Raw genomic sequence first — 24511 nt, 5'->3', positions numbered from 1 at the left:
AAGCATTTCTCACAAAGACGAACCACACTGAAAAGTAGAGACATTTTAGAAATCACCAGGTTACCACTGGTAAAAAGAAACTGGCTGAGGGGAAAAGGGAAATTTCTTTCTGTCTCCAGCTGCCTACGAGGGAGACTCATAAGGAACCAAGATCTGAGATTACTATAATCACTGTGGTATTTTGTGCAGGGACAGACCTTGGTTTCATAATTTCTTACACTGAAGGAGAGTGAAAATGGTTCAGAACAATGTATCAGGAGTTGATGGTAGTTATGATAGCTCATGCCAGCTGATGGGCAGAATTATGGCTGTTTCTTTATTCCTATACTAACAAAGTTATTAAAGGACAGAAAAGTCTTCAAATCCAGATTCAATTGAAGAGGTACCTGGATTTCAGTTAGATATCTCTCTCACTTGCATATGCTTAGCACGATTTCAGTTTTTTACATCATGATGCTAAAGATTGTGGATTATTATTCTAACAGCATATAACAGTAATAAAGGTTTATGGATTATTTTAGGATGCCTTTTATGTTGCATCCATTTCACTGAAACACTATTCATCTAAATTATCCATTAATAACTGTTGTTTATATCCAAAATAAGATTAAATAAAATTCATTTTAAAAGAGGGGCTACCTTTTTTTAAACACTGTCTGTTGACTAATTGATTTGGCTAAATATCTGGATTTGAAATCAAGGAAATCTATGGACAGAAGATTCACACTGTCTCTTATAATTACAAAGTCCTATAGAATGTCTGAGTCTGGGTGACTGAAAGGCATATACTTTTGAAATTAATTATTTCCAATGAATGCTAAGAGAAGTGCTCCAAAAAGCATTTCTTGTCAACTTGTATATTAGTTGCAGCTCTTTGTGCTGTAGTTAGAGTGTGACTCCAACCATATGCATCCCTGATGTGGAAAAGTTTGTGTTCACACTTGTGGGGTTTCTCCTTAGGAGAAAACTATCATTGTTTTATGAACTGGCTTATATTCACATTATATATGTCTAATTTATATACACAAGGTGGCAGTGCTTTGTTTGGGGGTGGTAGTAAGTGGTGGAATTAGATCCTGTAAAACCTTTTCCTCTCTCCCGTATATCTGCATACAATATGCTACTGAAATATCATTAGTATCGTTTTCATATTCTTATAGAAAAAAATTGGGAAAATCCTACATTAACAGAAGTATAGAAAAATAGGCAGATACTGTATATATGGTATGTTTTCATCTATGTTATTAATTAGAAATATTAGTGCATTAAAATATTTTTAAATACATCTTTGAAGGCCTAACATTTGAACCTTGAAATATTCACAGTACATACAAAAATCTTTATCTGAAAAACAGCATTAAAGAAGATCACAAAGATGGCAAACTATGTCATAATCATTATCATTTCTATCTAAATTGATGCCTGCTTATTATTTACTTGCTTAAATGCATAGTACTCTATTTAAATATATAGTTCAGAGGTCTTGATGCTGCAGTGATAGTAGCTGACTCTTTACTGTTATCAGAAATATCTAATCTTTAGCAAAACAAGTTAACCCTCATCTGGAGGTCATTCAAGTGAAATATAAATACCTGATTCAAAGATCTTTTCCATCTTGTACTTTGCTGAGCCGGTGTTCTTAACGTGAGCATGTCCCTCTGCTTGTAACTGTATCATACAATGGGAGGGAATCTCTGTCAGTCAAGATTCATCAATTATAAATTTTTTAGTGAAAATACAAACTGTAACCACAAATCAAGAAAAGCCTGTTAGGAAAATTCCATTAGGAAACAGTCAGTCACGTTCTGCACTATTTGCAGTTTTGAAAGGTTCAGAAAATCTTACTTTGTAAGATTCAGATATGTAAGCAACATATTTGTAAGAAACAAATATTTCAAAAACTTCTTTACAAGGTGCAGGTATAAAGTGAATTTAGTGGTGACTGAATTACAAATTAAAGGTATGGGTACAAATCCTTTATCTGTTTTTGTACCTATGATGATCACCGTCTTGTTTGACCACATATTAGATTGGGAACCTGCTGAACTGAAAAACATGACTGGTGACAGCTCAAGTTACAGATTCTGTTAGTCTGTTTGGGTCTATAATAGATTGATGGAATCTCAGTAAAGGGTATGATGTTGGTTTTCCTGTGACATGTAACCTGTACTCTTCAAGATCTGCTACTTCAGCTGGTTGCTCCACTTAGCATGGAAACATTATTTCACACTGATCTAGGTTATGTCTCATTGCTGTCCCAAACCCCATCACAGAGTAGGTAAATTTTATTCAGTAGATTAGAGGGAATAGAGTTAGCTTGAAGATGCTCAGACCTTATTTAATCATGATGATGAACAAAATCATATCTTGAGGTGCCTAGGATACAGTGATTAATTCTGCCAGAGCCACACAAACAAGTCAAACAGGAGAGGGTGATCACATTAAAATCAATGGAGGACAAAGATCTCAAGGCGTATGAGCTCTGCTTGCTGATACTCCCCTTGGTTTTGCTACGAGAGAAATAAGCAGAGCTACTGTCAGCATTTTCTCAACAAAACCAATAGAGATACTGAACTGAAGTTTAGCAACATATGTGAAGAATTCATCCTCGAGTCAGAAGGAAATAATAAATGAACTCTTTCCTAAATCTAGGATTAAACCCAAAGTTGGTAAAATCAAAAAAGGCATTAGGATTCCACTTATTAATGGAGTTGCCGTACTGAAAACTTCATAAATGCAATTGTGTAACAACTGGCTAGAATGTGAATATGAAGAGTCTGGCTCTGCTTTTTGTGGCACAATTTGGTAATTGTTTATATGTTTTAGAAGAAACTGGTATCTTATCTTTGAGTGGTTAAATAATACTAATTTATTCCATTCATGGCCCCAAGCAACAGATTTAGCTTGCCATATCACTACCTATATGTTTTGTGGTATGTCCAAGACCAACATTCACTAAAACACATCTCCATAAGCACATATGATGCTAATTAGTAAAGGAAATATTTTAAGATCTTGTCAACACTTTGACGTAACCAATAGTGGTGGTAATTAAAACTCTCATCAAGACAGTTCGAAGGCCTAATACTGTTTCTGGCCACATCACAGAGAATCTGTACCTGGAGTTACAGATTCAAACCTACTGATATGGCAAAGAATTTTGCATTTATGATTTATGAAGAAATGTGATTTTTCTTCCATGGGGAGGATCATTATCTCTAAACCAGACTCATCCTATGTACTTGATGCTGAAAGTAACAAGTACCAGACAAAAAATTAAATTGGAGCAACAGGTAGAAACTCATCTTTCAATCCAATGTGAACACATTGCCTGTGCTTTGTGAATTGCCTTGGCTGCCCATTCACCTCCTAATGGAATTCCAATCCTGCACTTAGAAAACAAGTTTTCAGGCCTCTTGTAAATTTTGGGATCTAAAGACAAATAGAACCTCAAATTTACCTGCATCTATCTTAGGTACAGGCAGATTAGTAAGAATATAAAGAAGACTTTTATCCAGATGACAATTTGAATTTATAGTATGTTACTAGACTGTGTCTAGCAGTGAAACTAACAAACTCCTTTATGTGTTCTGCCAATAATCCAGGAATTACTTGAGGCTTCCATGTGAACCTTGAAAACTAGTAATTTAATCAGAACTAGGAGAGTGAGAGCATAATATTTTCCAATTATCTTTGTCAGTATAACCTGTGAATATCTTAGTACACAGTGGATGCTACTGAAAACAAGGTGTCCTCTGACACAGTATTTGTTCTTGAAGTACAGAATGTGCTTATGTTATTTTAGAGATTTCTTCTTACTGTTTTTCTAATGAGGTACAGAAAATGCAGTGGCAGCCACAGAAATTCTGAACACAATAGATGTCAGAACAACTTTGGCAAACAGTATCTGCTTTGAATTAATTTCTTAATAAACTGAAACATTGTGTTGAATGGAGGACATGTTTGCTCCAGCTGACCATCACCATGCTTCTGCTGTCTGGATTGCTTTGCACTTTTATTTCCAGACAGCTAAGTGAGTTTATGTCTTCTAGTACTATTCCTTCTGTGATTTCTCAAAGTTGCACATATGGAAAATATGTAACATTTTTCCTACCCCCCACTGTTTCTATCAAGCACACACACTAGTTACTTTGCTTTTCCCCCATCTTCCCTGGTGAGTGAAGAAATGTGCCTGTGTTACTTTTATACAGAAATGACTTCTTACACAGAGAGACTGGCAATTCCAACTCTGTTTGACCTGGTTTAAGTGACAGTGAAGTTTTAGAGCTAAGACTAATGTAGTAGCACTGTCCTTTCCTTGGAAAGCTTCAACCTTCAGCAACGTTTATTTAATGCAATATATTTAGAATGAAAAGGTATATCTTTAAAGTTGTGAATTAAATAAATGTGGCTTGATCTAACCCTAATTTAAATATATTACTCCAGGAAGGTAGGGAAAGACAGATCTGCAGTTAAGTGATTTCTTAGATTTTTTATATTTTATTAACAATAGTTTTTTAAAAATTCTATAGAATGATAGTTACGTATAATGATTTATGAATACATCACAGAATTCTTGCCTGAGTTCTCCAGAGAGGCAAAAATACAACCCATGGAAATTTCCTTGGCTTTTTGGATATGTAGATTTTAATTGACTACATAATTTCTAATGGTTTAGGCAGTTGCACCCTTGTGGGTCCAGTTGGATCAATTTAAGAAATCATTTGAAGCTGTTTCTGATTGTCTAGCAGCAGAACATAATAATAATCACTGTCATAGCTGAGATGCCATTAAGGAATTAGATGACTATTTCTGTTCTGTTTCAGTGCAAAGTTAGCTGAGGCTTGCCAGAAAGACATCTAAACTTAGACTGTCAAGATTTAGGGTATTTACATCAATGAACAGAGAAACTCAACTAGAAGATAATATGAACTGTTGGGTGTGATGATTTGTTAAATGCTTCTGGTAGATTAGGTAGAAAAAATTAGCAAACTCATAAAATTTCAGTCAAAATCCTTCTACTTGTTCTTAAGTTTTTTTATCTTGTTTTGGGTGGCAATTTATTACGTTTTAACAGATAGATAGCTTTTGGGGTAGCCATGAGACAATGCTGTCTGCAGATCTAAGTGCAGGCAGATAACACTAAGTGATGTTTCTTTTAAAAATATATATAAACAATGCTATGATACACCAAATATAAATAGTTACCAGCATTCTCAATGCCCTAACAAAATCAGAACCATCTCAACAAGACTCGGGACCCTAAGACAGGAGGGACTGAAAAAAGTTTCTTCACTTTTATCTTACTGTGTAAAGCATCTGTCATCACATTATATAAAGCTAATTTGTAGTCTTCATGTGCTTTTGGACTTCTGAATTCTGCAAGGATGTTCAAGGTGCCAAAAGTTGTTTCTATTGCTGCATAACTGCCATGTGAAACTGTGCATTTTCTGTGAGATTCAGAGTGGTCACAGGGATCACCCTTCAGGCTCAGTTAATAAAGCTAATTTTTACAAATGACGTACATGCCATGTGAAAATGCAAGTCCTTGATTTAGGTATATCTCTTAAGCTTTAGTTTTAGTTTACAGATTTTAACTATTAATTAGCCTACCTGTTGAAACTTTTCTATTTTTGCCTACAAGAGCAATTTAGACTAATTTTCTGATTGATTTTTTGGAGATACTTTAAATTAGGAACACAAACAAATGTCTCCTTCATTTCATTGTGTTTGTAGTTGCTCAGCTATGAATTTTCCAGCTGCTGAAAACTGCCATGTTTTCTCACTACAGCTTAAAAGGGCACAGTATATCCTAGTATTCTGTCTAGCCAGATTATTTTCGAATAAGATTACATGATAAGTTATTCTGTTAAGTACTTACAAGAATTGAATGATATTAGGTGAAGTTCATACATTATTAGGTAGTATTAAAATTGTATTTACAGAATATAATTGCCAATCTACTAAGATTATAGAATCATAGGATGCTTTGGATTGGAAGGGACCTTTACATCTAGTCCAACGCCCCTGCAAGAGCAGGGACATCTCTAAGTAATCATAATCACAAAGTTGTGTCATCTATGTGACATCATGACACATCTTTAAGTGATTATGACACCTGATTATGACACACAGAAAGAAATACTGCTCTTCCAGTTTCTACTATTTTTGCTAGTATCTTGTCTGAGTTAAAAGCAGGCAATTTTACTTCATACAAAGCACAGGCAGTACCATCAAGCTTTTTTTTTGTTGCTTTGTCCAAGCAGTGTACCAGTAATAGAAATGCTAGCCAGATAGCCTTATGGAAAGGAATTCATAATCATTTCATGTAGAGGTTCTGAAATTTGCCTTTAAGCATTTTTTTTTTTAAGTCATTGCTATCTCAGTGCATTCTCTCTAGGTTAAAGTGAAGTTTCTAAGAACCTTGGCATTCTTATCAAGATTTATATAGTACTTCATGGCAAATCAAGTCTTTTAAGATTTTAGTAGGCATGGAGGTTTTTTTTTCTCAGCTAAAATTTATATACTAAGAATATCTGGTATATTATGATGTATGAAATATACCAAATTTCACATACAAGCTTTGCTGTGATGCTACCCTTTGGATGAGACCACAGCATACTGGCCTTGCCTGAGAACTGTAGAATTCAGTTATTGCTCACATTCTTTAATCTCTCTTCTTTATAACATCTGTCCAAAAAAGGCATTGAGCTTGATTTTTTCTTTCATCAGTTTTACTAACATCAGCAGCATTAAGTTAATGTAACAGATCTACCAACTTGCTCTAATTCTTAAAGTATAAAGAGAATTGGACCCCAAATCAATTCCAAAGATATATGAATTATGATGAGTACTGGATTTTATTTTTTTCCTCTTTGATTATCTTGGCTCTTCTTCTGCTCCATCATCATTTTATATAAGCAGAAATTCTCTACAAACTTGAATGTCCTTCAGCAGTAGAGGAGAAGGATCAGATCTGATGATAGGACTGTTTTGCAGAAAGCTTACATATGTCCTGTAAAAGACACTACTTTTTTTATTGTCTAGTGAAAGAGATTACCTCTCCCTGTAAACCTTGTTCATCTCATATAAATTTAGATCATGATAACTCTTAGCAATACTACTGCTCCCAAGAATAGGATTGAGAATATTTCTCAAACTTTTACAGGGGTTTTATGTTTTCACAGAACTGAGCCTTTACCAATATTTAATCACCACTGTTTACCACACAATAAAAAAATGGATTTATAGAATGTGTTTCCATTTTGGAAAGGAGAAACTGAGGCAGAGGTTTTGCTGTTTTCTTGAGGTTAGTGGGAGAGACCCCTGATGAAGTCCATTCTCAGTCCACGTCACCCATTGACCATGATCTGCACTGTCATTTCAAGAAAGGATAGTCTTTAAAGAATAGCTGGTAGAGGTTAGGGTTTTATCTGGATTAGAAAAAAGTAAGTGATGCAAAGGGGATTGAAAGTAAAAGGTAAAAAAGTAAGTGATGCAAAGGGTAAATCTCAATAGATTAGTTTAGCTGCCTATGTGCAAAGCTCAGCTGAAGTGTTTGTCAGCCTCTGTGCTATGAAAACCAAGCAGCGAATGTGGTGAAATCTTCTTTGATATGTGTGCAGTCCTTGTTGAGATCAAGAAGTACAGAGCTATATAAACACTGAATATTTTATTTTCAGAATACCAGGTTTTTCATTTTTATTTCGAGGTTTTTTTATATCAACTTTTATTAAGTTTTTTAAATTTTTATAGAAGTATTTTAAAGTTTATCCAAGCATTCTAAAAGGACAGTCTAAAGAACATTTTTGTGAAGTTAGAGCGCAGCAGTACAGTTCCCATTTCTTATTTTTACTATTAAACTTGGAAGCTTTTTTTTGAGGAAAGAAGGCCATTTTGCATACAATAAAAACAAATGGATTATGAATACTCTTACTCTATATACTATACCTTAATGGGGTGGCACAAGACTGTTTTAAAAAAAAAGTCTACCAAAACTGAGGCCACTATAACTCCAGGGAAAATCCTGAGGCCTGAAGCATGTAAATATAATCTCTACAAGGCCAGGGAGAAGTAAAGCTACCCCTGCTCAAAGCCCAGTCTTTCCATGCAAGAAATGGTGCAACTGTGCCGTTGTATGCCCTTGTGTGATTTGTAGCGGGAGAGAGAGTTACAGCAATACTTCAGGCTTTCCTTCTCCTGAATGTCTGTTCTCCTTTATACTCCTCTGAAACTGCAGCATGTGTGGTGGTCTGTCTCTGAACTTCTTTCCACATGCAGCATTAATTACTAATCATTTCAACTAAAGATTCAGCCAGAACACACATTCAGCATCTGAATGTCACCACACCCTCTCTGTACACTGCAGTACACTTTATGTAAACTAAAATGAGCTGGTGGGCCATCAAGTATCTTGTTTGAATGCACAAGGATTTGCTTATGTGCATAGAAATAGAATCTACAATTTTCCAGCTCTCAATCCTGTCTATAGCTACTGTACAGTCATTATTTTCTAAATCTGTACATTTTTGCATTTGCAAGTAGATAACATTATGATAGTTATCTTTACACTTGTCTTAGGAAAAGCCATCATGCCATTAACTGTGAAGAAGCAACATGTATGTAAACAATTCCTTTTCTATACCAGTACCCTAATATAGCAGAGTAATCCAGCTGTATCATACCCATAAAGCAAGTACTTTACCAGTTTTCCAGTGGAAAGGCACAACTGATACAGTTCAGGAATGAAGCCTTTATTTGTTTGTATAATACAAAATATAATGCTATAATAGTTAACAGTTCCTTGTTTTTGCTTATAACAGTAGCCAAGTTGCCACAATGGATTTAAGAAACTGTATTTGAAATGCTGTATCAAATGGTTTTTTTCATCTCAAATCTGAATTCCAAAATATTTCAAAGTTCTTAAAAAATAAGAGATACCATTTAATTGTCTTCCAGACTTTAGCATGATTAGCTGTGGAAAATCAGATCCATGAGGGTTTTAGAATAAAATTATTTTTCATAGTTGTTTATTTCTGTTAAATCCATTATGGTATCTAGTTCCTCCAAGTCAGAAAGGAACCAAAGGCCACCTGGAATACTACTACATGTAAATGTCAGATAGTGGAATTAAACAATTTGCTAAATCTCTCCTTTCTTGGCTTAATTGCTTGCTGGATTTACATGCAGTCAGGGTAACAGGAATTATAAAGCCATTTAATTTTAGATAAGACTGCTAATAAATATTTGAAAACAGATATTTATTGCTGAAAGACAGGGCATAATAGTTTAAGCACAGTGGTGATTAATTTATCTGTGTAGCTCTCTGATTGGAGCTTGCTTGCATCTGACTAGCTCAGAGCACAAGCAGACACTGTGGACTTGTCTGCCCTTACCTCTGTAGTTTGTGAGTTCCAGTGTGAAAAAAAGCTTATCTATTTTCCTGTGCTGTAAGTGGCAAAACTGTTTGGTAAACCTAATTTTAATTTACATTGATTTTCTAAAGAACACCTCCCTGCTAATCAGAACTTAATGACTGCCCTAAGATAATGCTGTTAACTTGTGTAACTAGTGACACTTTGCATATTGGCTCCAGACAAAAAGTGCTTTTCAAATTCAGTTTGTGTTTTTGATTGAAAGTCTTACCCTGTTTTGCTGGCTCTGTGATTAATATTGTTTCTTATAGATGCAGTTCTTGGTGTTCAAATTAAAAACAATTTTAAAATACATATTTTGAATGTGATTGGAATGTTAAAATGGCAGTAAAAACCAGGATAACTGAAAGACAAGTAAAAATCATGCCTCTTATTAGTATAAAGTATTAGAAAATAAATATATTGAAAGAGATATGTTGGTCATAATATAAATAAAATTATCAATAAAAGAAAATCCTGAACCAAGAATATGTGTCCATCAGCGTGTGACATCCATTATTTATTGTTACGAGGTTTTACAAGGTTTTATAGATCTCTCAGTAAAATGTTAGTCCTTTCACTATTTTGGCCTTCAAATTATTCCTTCTAAGTGCAGAAGGCCTCAGATTACATCAGTTTCTTAAGACTCTGTATGTGCTTCTGTGGTAAGAGGTTTCATTTTGTTATGGGAGAGACTTGGTTATTATATTGCATTATTGCCTTACATAGGAATGTTTAAGTCATCAAAACCAATGACTGAGAGTATTATTTTATACACAGCTACTATTTTCTGCCTGAATTTAACTTTTGTAACACTAATTTTTGAGGAGCTCCATATATTTCTTTGTGAAAGGTTTCTGTTTTCACATTGTATATTTTAGCATTCTTGTTCTTTCCAAACTGTCTTTTGATTCCCAGTAGTGGTCTTGGTTATGTTTTGAAGGATAGTAAGGTGTTCACTTTACTGCTTAGAGACAAATGTATGCCAGTCAAATGCAAAGAAGCCATGTAAACAGTCTGATGTTCATTTTGAATCTTACCAAGGGAGCATGTTAATGTTTTGAGTTTTTTACACCTCTATGGTGAGTGAAACTCACACCCTCAAACTGTGATCTCTTAACCAGTATATGGCAACTCCAATTAGCTTCACTCGGGGCTGAAGAGCATCTCAGACTGTAACAAGGTCTCCCAGGACCACTTATACCACAAACACTGTAGTCATATTTTCTCATTAGTTCCTTTTGGTTGTCACAAATATGATTTTCCAATGTTTTTACAATTAGACCAAAAACGTAAAAGCTGTGTATGTATATAGAAAAGACAATTATTTTCCATAACTCAAGGATCTTTTGTATCTTCTTCAGGTAGAAGCTTGCACAGTTAATTCATTAACGTTAAGCTTTCATTTAAGTCAAAGAATGTAGGGAGCAGTTGGCCAAGAGAAGAAAATTACAGGGTTTTGAATAACTTATTTTCTAATTTGTCTTTTTTTATTATTATTTTTAAGCTCTTACATTTTGCATTATGTCATGTAAAGTCTTGACTTTGTGAATTCATTGCACAGATTTATATATGGGAGCTGTCAAGATGATGGGCCGAAATTTGATGTTCTCAGTAGACATATCTATGTCTCAGTCATGCAGTTTTGTTACTTTTGAAGAAGAGACTTGTTTGCAGAGAAGGTTTATACCAGTAAGTCTTTGTACACTTAAGTAATTTTTCTGGTCACGTATATAGACGAGGTGGGAAGAGCAGCATATGCAAGTACATGTTAGTAGATAAATTTCCATAGTTTCTGTAACCCGGATTGAGAGTTTTTTCCTGATATGAATTGCTGGAATTTTAGCAACATTATAGTTATATCCTTTTCTTCTTGAGATTTGTTTAGCTTTTTGAGTAGGAAGACATTTTTAGAAATTATAACAATAAGAGGAAATCTTAGGTTTGTTAGTCTCTGAGCATAATGAACCTTGGGATGTTGGAATGTTGATGTGTTCAACATCACAGTGCTGAGCAAGCTCTAGTTGTCTTACAAACATCTGTGGTCTTCTAACTCTATTTTGTATTAACAGTAGGTAGGTATGTTTTTAGTTATATTCTTGGTTTTTGATATATTGTTTGATGGGCTTGTTTATGTGAAATCAATTTCTGCTCTGCCTTTTTCTTGCTCCTGATTGCAGTGTAAATTTCATAGTGTGTGATATTAATTTCTTACTTTTATAATCAAATGCAATAAAACTGAATTGCATATCACTTTATCAGAGAACAGCATTCATAAAATATTGAGTGGATCTAGGGAAAGCTTGGCATAAGAATTTGTTAGATAATATTTTCAGGTTTAATGAATACGCAGTATCTTCCTAAAATAAGTATTTCATGTTCTCTGTTTTGATATTTTCGTGTCATACGTGGTTCTAAATAATACTCATTTACAAAGTAAGACGTGAAGAGATTTTAGCTTTGGCCAGCTCTGATCCAGACTTGTATATTATCAAAGCTCTAATTATAGTCTTATTTCTTTATTCCTTGGCTAATGAACCCTTGTCTAATTTTTGGTAATAAGTTATTTTGAGTGTGAAAATTACTTTTCTTCGTGGAAGAATGTTTATATTTTAATACATTTGGAGTAAAAATGTAAAGGAAATATTTATGTCCCTGTAACTTTCACTACTTCATCTAGATGTTGCATGTCTTTTTGTTATTAAAATTAGTACGATGAGCTGATAAAAACCTGTTCAGTAACCTTGGGTTAAGAGATTTAAAAAGATCTCTCTGCCTTGGCACACAGCTGTTGTTACCATGTCCAAAAGGCATCATGTTAGCTCCCTGACAGATAGGGGTTAGTCCCCAGGTTTTTTGGGGCTCAATTATATGTTTTGCTCACTTCTGTCATTTGCTACTGCTTTAAATAATAACTTTGCATCTCTTGTTTACCAGTATTATGCTGATGTGTTTAAGGTTAGGCTTCTTTGTTGTCTAATTCAACAACATTATAAATATAAAGACTTCCAAAGATAGATATGGCAATAATCTCATATAATTCGGATGGATTATTACAACAGAATGAACGTGACTTGATCCTTGCTTTCTAGAAAAGGTTAATTTCATTTTGTTCTTTTAACCTTTTTCTTTGCTGTCAAGTTTAACAAAGATTAAAAGGTAAAAGTAATAAATACACAACTACTCTTATTTTTCCTTATGTTGTAAAGAAATCAGTTGTTACTAACAATTATGTACTGTGTGACCCTCTACAGAGCAAAGGCTAATGAGGCCATATAAAGTGTTTCTTCTGTCTCTGCAAGTTTATTTACATGGGGATGATCTATAGAAAGGATAATAGAAATTAAAACTTAAATTAGATTGACTTATGCAAGTTATAGAAGGCAGACAAAAAAATTATAAATTCAATATTTCAGCTGTATTTGAATTTTTTCTTAGAATCATAGAATCATAGAATCACTAAGGTTGGAAAAGACCTCTAAGATCATCATCTAGTCCAACCATCAACCCAACACCTCCATGCCTACTAAACCATGTCCCGAAGTGCCACATCTACATGGTTTTTTAACTCCTCCAGGGATGGTGACTCCACCACCTCTCTGGGCAGCCTGTTTCAGTGCTTGACCACCCTTTCAGTAAATAAATTTTTCCTAATATCCAATCTAAACCTCTCCTGATGCAACTTCAGGCCATTTCCTCTCGTCCTGTCACTTGTTACTTGGGAGAAGAGACCGACCCCCACCTCTCTACAACCTCCTTTCAGGTAGTTGTAGAGAGCGATAAGGTCTCCCCTCAGCCTCCTTTTCTCCAGGCTCAACAACCCCAGTTCCCTCAGCCACTCCTCAGAAGACTTGTCCTCTAGACCCTTCACCAGCTTCATTGCCCTTCTCTGGACACGCTCCAGCACCTCAATGTCTCTCTTGTAGTGAGGGGCCCAAAACTGAACACAGTATTCGAGGTGTGTCCTCACCAGTGCCGAGTACAGGGGCACGATCACTTCCCTACTCCTGCTGGCCACACTAGTCCTGATACAAGCCAGGATGCTGTTGGCTTTCTTGGCCACCTGGGTACACAGCCGGCTCATGCCAGCTGTGAACCAACACCCCCAGGTCCTTTTCCACCAGGCACCTTTCCAGCCACTCTTTTCCCCAAGTCTGTAGCGTTGCATGGGGTTGTTGTGACTCAAGTGCAGGACCCGGCACTTGGCCTTGTTAAGCCTCATACAATTGACCTTGGCCCATGGATCCAGGCTGCCCAGATCCCTCTGCAGAGCCTTCCTACCCTCGAGCAGATCAACACTCCCGCCCAATTTGGTGTCATCTGCAGACTTACTGAGGGCGCACTCAGTCCCCTCGTCCAGATCATTGGTAAAGATATTAAACAAGACTGGCCCCAAAACTGTGCCCTGGGGAACACCGCTTGTGACCGGCCACCAACTGGGTTTAACTCCGTTCACCACAACTCTCTGAGCTCGTCCATCCAGCCAGTTTTTTACCCAGCGAAGAGTACACTCGCCTAAGCCATCAGCTGCCAGCTTCTCCAGGAGAATGCTGTAGGAGACAGTGTCAAAGGCTTTACTAAAGTCCAGGTAGATAACATCTACAGCCTTTCTTCTCGAAACTAGATGTGTCATTTCCTCATTCTTTTAGATGTTAAGTGATTTTAATATTTTCAAAAAACAAAAAGAAATGAGGCAGTCAAAGCTACATTTTTTGCCTTTTTTTTCTGTTTAATGGAAATAGCTAGAGACTGTGAAGGTTTTTCTTTTCCCATTAGGAGAAAGTGAACTGTATTTCATTTAGACTCCAAGATGTCACTAAGAACAGGACTGGAGTCACTCAAGCCACTTGAAATAACTTTAACCCTTAGAGCTGGCACTATCTGGAAGGATTAAAGGATATCATTATAAAGGCCACACAGGCAAATACTCTTGTCCTTTGCTCCTGGAATCAAGTGACTGACTGCATCTAAAATGTCTTCTCAAACACTGCATTTCTAGTACTCTTTATTTGTTAAGACAAGCTTGTAAATATATACCGGCATCCTTATGGGAAGGGGGACAGAAACTACAATTTCCTTTCTTCACAGTTGAACAGATTTTGTTTGAAGCCAGAGAATGGCCAACATCCTGAGATTTAAGTATATAACAGTACTGAAGGATGCACATGCAGATATGGCTATGTGCAGATAATACAAATTTGACCCTGATTGATTGAAAATTTGTGTAACTGAAGTTGTAGGGAAAATTACCTAGTCTTTTATGTCATCTTGACTGTCTTGTGGTAGTATTGTTAAAGACTGATTGCTCTATTGTATTTTTGATCGTGTCTCAGTAAGTAAAAATTATCAGAAATAATTTGAAAATTTGTAAAGTCACTAGATAAAATTTACAAAATATTTTTCTAGGTTCAGAATTTTTATCCAAGGTGAGAAGTGTTTCATAATCTCAATACTCTGCTAAATGATATATGTGATAAGAATTAATAAAAACTGCTTTTAACTGCAATGTCCATTCACTTTTCAATTATATCTTATTTGCTGAAATGTCTAATGAACATACTATCTAATAAAATACAGGATAATGATTTTTTATTTATTCATATTACTAATATCAGCAATGAATTCTTATTATTAGGAAGTATTTTTTTGGAATAAATAATAAAAAAATCTTTCTCATGGCCTGGTCAGTCTTGATAAGCCAGTTAACAAAGATGAGTATCTTGTTCAAAATAATGTCTTACAGGAACAGAAGTTCTTCACATACGTAAAATGTGTTTAATGCTCTAAATCTTATCTGTTTTTTAGGAAAATAACCTGATGAAAATGTATAATTCTGACATTATTTTATATTAAAAAGCATAGTCCTGGTGTAACTTCTGAAAGAAAAATAACTGTCATGCCTGCTAATTTCCTTAGCAGAGAAGTTGTAGGCTTAAATGAGTAGAGAATCTGGAAGTTCACCCTGTTTTTCTTCCATGTCAGAGGTTACCATGTTAAAAGAACTCTTCTTTCTTTGTGTATGCATAAAGTAAGGCAACCTTTTCCCAATGACAAGCATTGCAAAAATTTTCTAAATATTAGGCTTTCCCAGTTTTCATGGGTTGAAAATTCATAATAGAGGTAAGGAACTATGATTAAGGTACTTTGTCAGAGGTGTGCTGTTTTATTAGTAGTAGTGAATTTTCATTCCAGATTTTAGAAGAAGGAAGCAGAGAGGGGGCAAATAGATATAAAGGGCTATCATTAATTTATTGTATTATTGTAAGCTATAAGAATTAGGTGATTGCTTTTAAAATCTAAAATTGGCAGCGTGAACAGTTAAATCAGATTGGGAGATAATCTGTTGGTGGTGGTAAGTGCTCCCTGAGGATGTGGGTTTATTTTCCAAAAGTTATGACAAATTCAGCAATACCTATTTTTTTCAAAATTGGCAAGTCATTTAATTTTGTGTACTGTAGGAGTGATGATTTAAGAGGCAGAGTAGATGATTGGGTAATTGATCTGAAAATTAAAGAGGAATGTATTGGATCAGAAGAAATTCTTACGATTTATCCTATAAAATACACTTGTAAAAATGTCTCTATGTAGATAACACAATAGTCATGTTAGCTGACCTAATGAACAGTGGTGCATTTTACATTAATGGGACTGAAAATATATTTTATGAACTATATTTTTGAGTGATACTATAAACAATGCAGTTGTAAACATAACATTAATATAGACTTGGTCACAAGTATATAATAAGCTCCTATTTTACAAGACAATTTTAGTTGTCATACTAATTTTCTTGCTTACAAGAAATCAAACAAGGAGATTAACAGAAAAAACTTATGTGTTTCATTGCAAATTCATCATAGCTGTGACAAGGCAAACAAATGAACTGTCTTCTCACCTATACAAGCCTTCTCTAGCAACATATTGGAACACCAATGACATGTAGCATTTCATGACCTGATGAATCCTGACTCCTGCAATAATCATTGAAGAAAGACAAACATTAATTTAAAATTACATTTTCTTATCTTTTGTCCTTATTACAGTGCATTTTTAGTTCTTCTCTAGAAGAAAACTCTCAAAGCTTAAATCTTGCAATAGAAACTTTCCGAAGTTACGCAGTAATAAAGAAATGAAAATTCACATTTGTTTTATTTTCCAAAGGACTTGTCTGTATACATTTCAAGCAACTCACATATTCAAAGATTTATGGGAATATTTATATAAAAGCATTAAATGTAAAATAATATTTTTCTCCAGTGTATACATGTAGCCATATGCATTTTCAGTGAATTGTATGGAACAATTCACAAAATGAAGAAATTGAGATACAGTACATTACACTTGTGGATTGTGCTCTTGCTATTTAAAAATGATCTATTGTCTTTTAACTGTGATTTTACTGTATGTGTCTTCCAGATGTGTGGAGGTGATTGCCAAAGAAGGCCGGAACCTGAAAGAGCTGTATTTAGTATCCTGTAAGATCACTGACTATGGTATGTAATATACCTATACCTTTGGTTTTTTGAAGATTGAGCTCTACTAGCTTTGCACAGGGAATCTTATAAAAGTGCTGGAAATGTATACATAAAAATTTTCAAAACATTTATGCATAAAAATGGGAAATGTACAAAAAGTTTTTGACATGCTTAAAAATATCTGTGGTTAAAAGTATGAAAGTCAATGTATGTATGTGCTGCAGAGTGTTCCTTGTAGACTTGACAGTTACTGGGCAGACTGTGTAGAGTGCCCTTTGAATTGTCCTGGAGACCATGAGAGCATTTGAGAGAAAATCCAAAAATACATGTGCATTTCTAGGTGCTGTAAAAGCATAACTAAGCAGCTATGAGTGTGGATTGATTGCCTATTGTAGGCCATAAAATTTGAATGAACTTGACGATCCCTTAAAACTGCTGTTATGGTAAAATAGAGAGGAGCAACTTAGGAATTAGGCTTTCTGTCTGATAGGCCACATAGAGAGACAGAATTTGTATTTGGAATAGGAAAACTTCTTAACACTTGGGTATGTTTCCAGAAGCTGCTTTGTTTTATCTGGTTTTGTTTTTTTCAAATAAGATACTGACCTCAAATAAGATACTTGTTTCTGCAATAAGGCCAAGTTCTCAAATGTCTATCTCCTACTTGCATGCCTAAATTTCAGTGGGATTTACAAACTGTATCTTTGAGATGTGCATCTCAGCTTTTCTGATTATTTTGTTTCTCATTCACTTTTCAAATTTTTTTTCTCCATAGCTTTTATAAAGAGTTACAATGTCAAAGTGATAAATTACCTTTCCAGTGGTCACAAACGCATTCTTTTATTTTTCCCTTGAGATTTTGGACTTCACTGGGGTTTGCATTCTTTTATTTTTCCCTTGAGATTTTGGACTTCACTGGGGTTTGCATGGGTGCATTCAAGGGTATGTTGGTCTGCGGAGTTCAGCTTGCCTCATGTCCACAGTATTTGAACATGAGCTCAGCTACAGCACTTGTGGGAGCTTTGGGGCATGGCAGAGGAAAGGGAGTGTGGACCTATACCACCATTTTCTCTGGTCTGCAGTTGTTTGTACTTCCATGTGCAGAACAAATCTTGCCAAAGTTGAAAACATAGTTTTTCTTAGCTTGATACCACTTGGCCAAGATGAATTTGTGAATTTGTGAAATGGAACTGTCTGCTGGAAATTCAGAGAGGGGAATTGTCTGTAGAACACAAAGTGACAATGAAGGTGCTTCTTGTCACTGCTATCGGGTCAGAGGTGCAGGACCTCAGTTGGATGTGAGGCTGTCTGTTGGTGTATTATAGATCTACTAGCTGTACTTTTGTCCCTTCTGACTTTGACAACCCATGTAGAAAGAATTATCGTGGCAGTAATGGAATCCACATCTCGAGGATCAATAATTTCTCAAACTGCTTTCACCCTTCATTGGCTGCAGCTATTGAGAGGAAAACAGGATTTCTCCCAAAAGTAGGGAAACAGACACTGAGAAACTGAAGCAAAGACACTGAGGATAGAGAGAGTCTTGCTTATGAAAGAATGGAGAGAGGGGAAAGGAAGTGTCCATGGCTAGATGAAAAGTGGGAAGTGTGTTTCACAGAATGAATGAGTGGAGAATATATGTAGAGTTTGGATAATTAGCTTGGCAACCATAGTCATCCAACCTGAGCTTCTGTTGACTTCTGTGGACTCAGGCTCACCCGTCACTAATGTGTTGGATTCTGCAGTCATTCAACATTCTTGCAATTAGTTACTGGGACTTTGAGAACATTTTCAGTTGATGGTGTTGATACTAGGTTTTACTATTCACTTACAAATTTGACTATTTATGCTAATAAGGATCAGTAAGACATCCAGCAAAACAGCTGTTATACTGACTGATTTTTGGTACATTATTAAGACTAATTGATTATCATTATAATCTTCAGCATATCTCAGCATGCCAGCCTGACAAATATATTCATCTGCTTGTGATATCTGAGCTGAAAATTCAAAATAAACTGTAGAAAAGTAGAATTTATAAGCATAGTTTATGCTTTGTAAGGGAGTCAAAACTTTGCCTGAGATTAAAAATGTGATAGCAAGTGAATATTAATTAGGTTAACAAGAGTGTTGCAGGGTGGAGCCAGGCTTCACCCTTTTCCTTTCTTCCTTTTTCATTTATTTCCTGGTACTTCAGTGGAATACTTTCCCACATTTGTTTGTGGTGCTGTTAAGTTAAAAGTGAGCTCCTTACAGTGCTGCGAGCTCAGTTTGTTGTTGAACTTCCTTCATTAAAGAAGCTGCCTCTCTTCTGCAAAGGGAAAGGAGCAGCCATTCTCTTCCTCAGAGGCTTTTCAAGCCCTCATGTCCTCTGCACGTTTGTATTTGTGGCAAGTAGAGGAAATCAGCTGAGATGAATTTGCCTGACTTCTTGTGGGATCATTCAGGTGGTCTCCCATGGTCTTACAAAGACTTACAACTTCACATTCATAGTTGTTCAGGCTCCACCAAGAAGGAAGTAAGTAGTGTCTGAAGCTTCATGAGGCCATGACTGGGTGGGAGCATACAGCTGTTTGCAACTGTGCTTTTTTGTTTGATAATACCGAGGGTGAAACACATTATTGTCCTTGCTTTGGAAATTAAAATCTTGACACCAACTTTAATTTGCAGCTGTACATTTTCACTGGGTTTTTAAAACATACCTAGAGCTGGTAACCAGATTTTGTGCAGCTTAATGGAGTACAGATGCAGGCATGGAGTACAGATGCAGGATTTTAAAAGCCCTCTTTGAAACTGTTCAACAACAATTTTTGATGCTACAGCAGTTAGTGGAGTTCTGAACTCTGGGACAAGATCATAATTGCTTAGCAATTCAAATGGAAAAAAATAAGTAATATTGCTACTTTCCAACAAAATTTGTAATCATTTGAGATATTAATGAAGCAAAAATAATGATAATAATTGAGGTAAAGAAAGAAAATAATTACAGCAAAAACTGTTATTGTTGCCCTTCAATTAATGCTATAGGTATGTATGTGTGAGGTAATTTCGTGTACTCTAGCAAAGACTATGAAGTGTGAACTTCGTCATTTTATTTATTTCATTCTTTTGTTTTCCGATTTCTGCAATAAGACAGTATGCAAAGCTACCACATAGACATGCTTATATGCAATTAGTATTTTTAAAGCACACTAAAATACTACATTTTATTTGGAAGCCTAAAAGATTAATTAATCTTTTAATTAATCTAATTAACCTCTGCACCCTGAAAATGTAGCCATAGGCAGCATTACTTTCTCTGAAATTTTGCTGCCCAGAAATATGCTTTGTTATATTATACAAAAAGACAGACAGGAGAGGGTTCAAAGAGGAATTGAAGTATGTGTATGTACTAAGAGTTGTTAAGTTGTGAGAAAAAAAAGAATATATTGCTCTATTTCATGTTATTTTACAAAACAGTTAATTTGGGGGGGGGTTTGTATACATATATTACTTCTGAAAAGTTTACAGAATGATATCTTTATTTATGTTTGTCTAGCATAATTTTCTAAAAATCCATTTTTAATTAATGGTATTTGTTACAATGTAACATGCTAGGATGCTGAAAATGGGTTTAAAAGTTTCTTTACGTCCAGCACATTGTTAAATGCTAAGTAAAATCACTAGAATGTACCTAGACTGACAGGAGAGACTGAATTAGTATAATCTTTGAGGTAAACACCTGTTTGCCCAAGAACACAGAGTGAAGTTAAAGCTGACATTAGTTCCTCGTATCATTTTGCTCTTTTGTTAAACGATCATGAATTAAGCATGGATTGTCAGTGTTGTCTTTGAATTTCCTGCCTTTTGTTGATTTGTGTCACAACCTTCACTTGACTTAAATGTAGGGGGGGTTGTATTTAAGCTTTTACTAATAACTAGAGAGAAAGCTAAGCTTTCTCAGCTGTGGGGAGACTGTGTGTCAAATGAATTAGGTTGATGTGAAGATGTAGAGCGGTGAGCTAGGGCAGCAAGCTCACACAGAATTGTGTAACTGTCTTTTCAATTTTATGCTTTAGTTCTGGATTTTATAGATATCCTTAGTGCTGGCAATTTGTTTTAAGTAAATTATTACTTATAAAGTTTGTAATGGTGCAGAGTACTATGCACTCTGAAACACAAAAGTGAGATTTTCTGTTCAAAGATGAAAAGATTTGAAGAACCTAGCTTGTGAACAGGACTAGAGGTTTTAAGGGTCTGATCTTGCAGTAATGTTAACTGTAAATTTACTAAGAATTACTTAAAAAGGCATTCTTACCAGTAGTGAAAGATAAAAGTCTGAAATGCTTTACTTCCACTTTAGAAAAGTAGTCAGACCAGTGGCTTTTGTCTGTACGTGCAGAAAGTCATTTCAAGGCAAGCTTTAAATTGTAGGATTCCACTAAGAGAAAAAAGAAAAAGAAAAAGACCCAAAAGAAACCAAACACCACCACCCCCAAAAAAAACCACCAAAAAACAACTTTTGAAAAAAGTTTTGAAGGAAGCGTTCAAAATCAGCACTTTGTACAGCTGCGCCGTGAGAAATCACTTAAGAAATTTATGAAAAACCAAAGTACCCAAACTGTCACTAACATGAGTGCGGTTAGCACAGTTCGGGGAATATGTTTATTTCATAATGATTCCTGTCAAGTAACCTGCAGAAGATGACAGTTGTCTTGATAGTTGTCTTGTAGAATTTCCATTACCTAGTAGTCCTGGATTTTGCTTAACTTAAAGTCTCTATTTCTAGCTGTAAAATAATTGCACAAAGCTTTTCAGATTAAATGCTTGGCACAACAACCTGAGATGAACTGTGGTATTTTGCTGATGCCTTTGAGATTCTGAATATTGAAAAAGAGCTGTCTAGATATGTAGCGGTTTTGTTTTCCAAAACTGTGAGTATTCCTTTTTCATATTGCCTCTTTTCATCATTTACTGATATATTTAGTGTCTCTGAGGACACATGATTTTTTTTAAAAGGTTTTTCTTCTATGAGGACGTTTGCTGGAGCAAAAAACGAGTTTCAGCAAACTATAATTGAATTATATAGTTTTATTTTAAAATGTTATAGATGGGGCATAGCTGTTAAAAGTAGATGTCTGGAGGAATAAGTGTTTATACTGAGTCAAGTCCAACTGTCACAAGACAAAACATAACTGTAAGTTGCATTTTTTTCTTTATAATTGGATTATGGATTCTTTTCTGAGAAGTGAGATACAGCTAATAATGTTAAAATAGTTTTCCAAGATGCTGTTAAATTCTAATGTTTTAGTATTTAGGCTACATGTGCTTTCTGTTTTAAAATAGAATATTTTAATTATCAGGGGATCAGGTCTTCCTACTGAATAATACAGATAAATCCTGTGAGAGTCGCTTGAGTTTTCTCTCCAATATTTAACATTTGTCGTGTAAATCATAAAGAATAAGCATACTGTGGGTATTTCCTCACAAAGGAATGTTTCGTTTCTGCTTCTCATTTGGATCAGCAAATCTCTCTAATGCTTGATCTCACTAAAACTATTTTTTTCCTAATTTTAACCTTTTAAAATCTATTTTTAAAACACCATGTCTTTTGTACAGTATTACTCAGAAGGGAAATATATTTTTTGTGGGATAAATGCAGCATTTATGGATAGACAGAATGGAACAGGTAGTAAATACATTTTTGAGTTAAAAAGATTTCATCCTCACACATTACTGGTTTGCAATCTCTTCCTTAATTTATATCATTTAAATAAATATAGCTTTCATTTTCTCTTTCAAATTTTGAGTTCCTGCTATATTCAGTTCCAAGTTTCCCTTCTTCTCAGAATCAATCTTTCCCCTATTACGTTTTCCTATCCTGTGTGTATTTCTTTCTCTTTTGTACTCTTTTAATGACCCAATGCATGCAAACAGTAATCACACAGAGAACTATGTTTATGCTTGTAGATAAGTGTACAGATAATCTTTTAAGGACCAGGGGCTCTGTTATCTTCTTTAGTCATTATGTATGTTATGTATATATGTAAGTTTATGTTATTATGGTACCTAATTACTTTGTATATTTATTGCTATATACATATGAAATAAAAATAATATATATGTATTGCTTTCTTACAAAATTATTTTTTCTTCCTTTCCACAAAAGCATTTTCTCTGTACTTTCTGTCTGCTACTTAATTATTCAGAAACCTGAACTCACTGAAGTAAATTAGCAGGATTGTTGATGTTTAGTGACAAATTTTGAGGGTTTTTGCTTAGTTTTAAGGTTCCTTTTCTGTGGATAGGCTGCAACTTTAACTCCAGTAGACTGTAAGAATTAATCACCTGAAGAGTAAGTAGGTGGTAAGCAATCTGTACCCTGTTGTATGCATTAATGATACTTACTTCCTTTGACAAAATCTCTAGCAGCTAATAAAGTGGGTTTGTTTGCTTTTATATTAAAATGTTCATTGTTTCAGAATTCTGAAGCAAATATTACTATAGAAACTCTGGTAATTACAAGGATCAGTGAAAGCTTATTCTCGCAATAGAGGTGAGTTACAGAGTTTTATGTAGTTTAACAAAGCAGCAATACACAGTATAACTTACTATCCCTTCCTCCATTTAAATGGCATTATTGTTTATGTTAGAGTGTGCAGAGTGAAGATTTGGATTCTTTTCATGTATTTCAGAACCTCTGTACATTTTCCTCTAGCTAGGAATAAAAATTATAGAGTGTACAGCTTTTGTAAGGACGTTTTTCAACTTGTTTGTTCTGATGTTTTTATATTCCTTTTATGTGTTTTTTTTAGTTTGCAGTAGTTGTTCATATACAGCCTTGCATGTATTGACACCTAATTTTATTTCCATAAGGGATCCTGTTGACATTGAAACCAAGAGGATTGTTAATGTGAGGAAAGATAGCTATATACTCATGTATTTTGGCATTGGAACCCTATCAGAGGACATCTTCTTTAGTTCTGTTAAGAGTGTTCAAGGAGTGGATAGATAACTTTAGTCACCTATCTGGAGTTCTCAGTAGAATTGTTAATAAGAAAAAGTCAAATTAAAACTCTATCAAAAGTAATCCCTGAAGCAGAAAAGAGCCCTTGAACGATCTGTCAGCACCCTATATAATTCATAACTATCAAAAAACAAATTTTCTTTGTGTAAGTTTTATCAGTATTCCCAATGTCACAAAAATTCCATGCAGTTTTCTTTAAAAGTTCATTTTACATGCCACCATGCATCTTCAAGACCCATACAGTGAGATAAATTACTGCAGTAGCATATTTGTGAAATAACAGATAGTTGCAAATCCTTTGTTTTACAGTACATAATAAAGGATTTTCTCTTTAAACAATGAGATGAGACAAACTTCCAAACTATTTTTTGTCTTCCTAGAAGGTGGGTTGTCCCCCTTGACCTGTACCCTTAAAAATAATGTGATGTAATAGCCAGTTGGAGGAAGCTGGATGTAGATGCAGTTTTGAATCATCAAGATGAACAGAGAAGAAGCCTATGATTTATACACAGTTTGTTCCTGGCTGGTTGTTCAAAATGTGGAAAACGGAGATGTGTTGTACTTCAGGTTTGTTTTTTCTTGTACAGAGATCCACAGGTACTGTTGTTTTAATTTAA

General features: G+C 34.9%; 1 protein-coding gene across 5 annotated transcripts in view; it reads left to right on the top strand.

The window, feature by feature from the left end:
• Positions 1–24511, top strand: part of FBXL17 (F-box and leucine rich repeat protein 17) — a 304415-nt gene that overhangs the window by 186575 nt on the left and 93329 nt on the right. For 3 of the 5 annotated variants that reach the window (XM_072860234.1, XM_072860233.1, XM_072860235.1), the window contains one exon: positions 16830–16906. The exons of 1 other annotated variant lie outside the window; for it this stretch is intronic. In XM_072860234.1, coding sequence (XP_072716335.1) covers positions 16830–16906 — 77 coding nt within the window. Of the gene's footprint in view, positions 1–16829; positions 16907–21977; positions 22004–24511 lie in introns of those variants that run through there. One more of the 5 variants, XM_072860237.1, reaches the window with a different exon arrangement.

This window comes from Ciconia boyciana, chromosome 4 (genome assembly GCF_034638445.1).
Source record: "Ciconia boyciana chromosome 4, ASM3463844v1, whole genome shotgun sequence".
Lineage (NCBI taxonomy): Eukaryota > Metazoa > Chordata > Aves > Ciconiiformes > Ciconiidae > Ciconia > Ciconia boyciana.
This window is presented reverse-complemented; position numbering and strand designations above follow the sequence as displayed.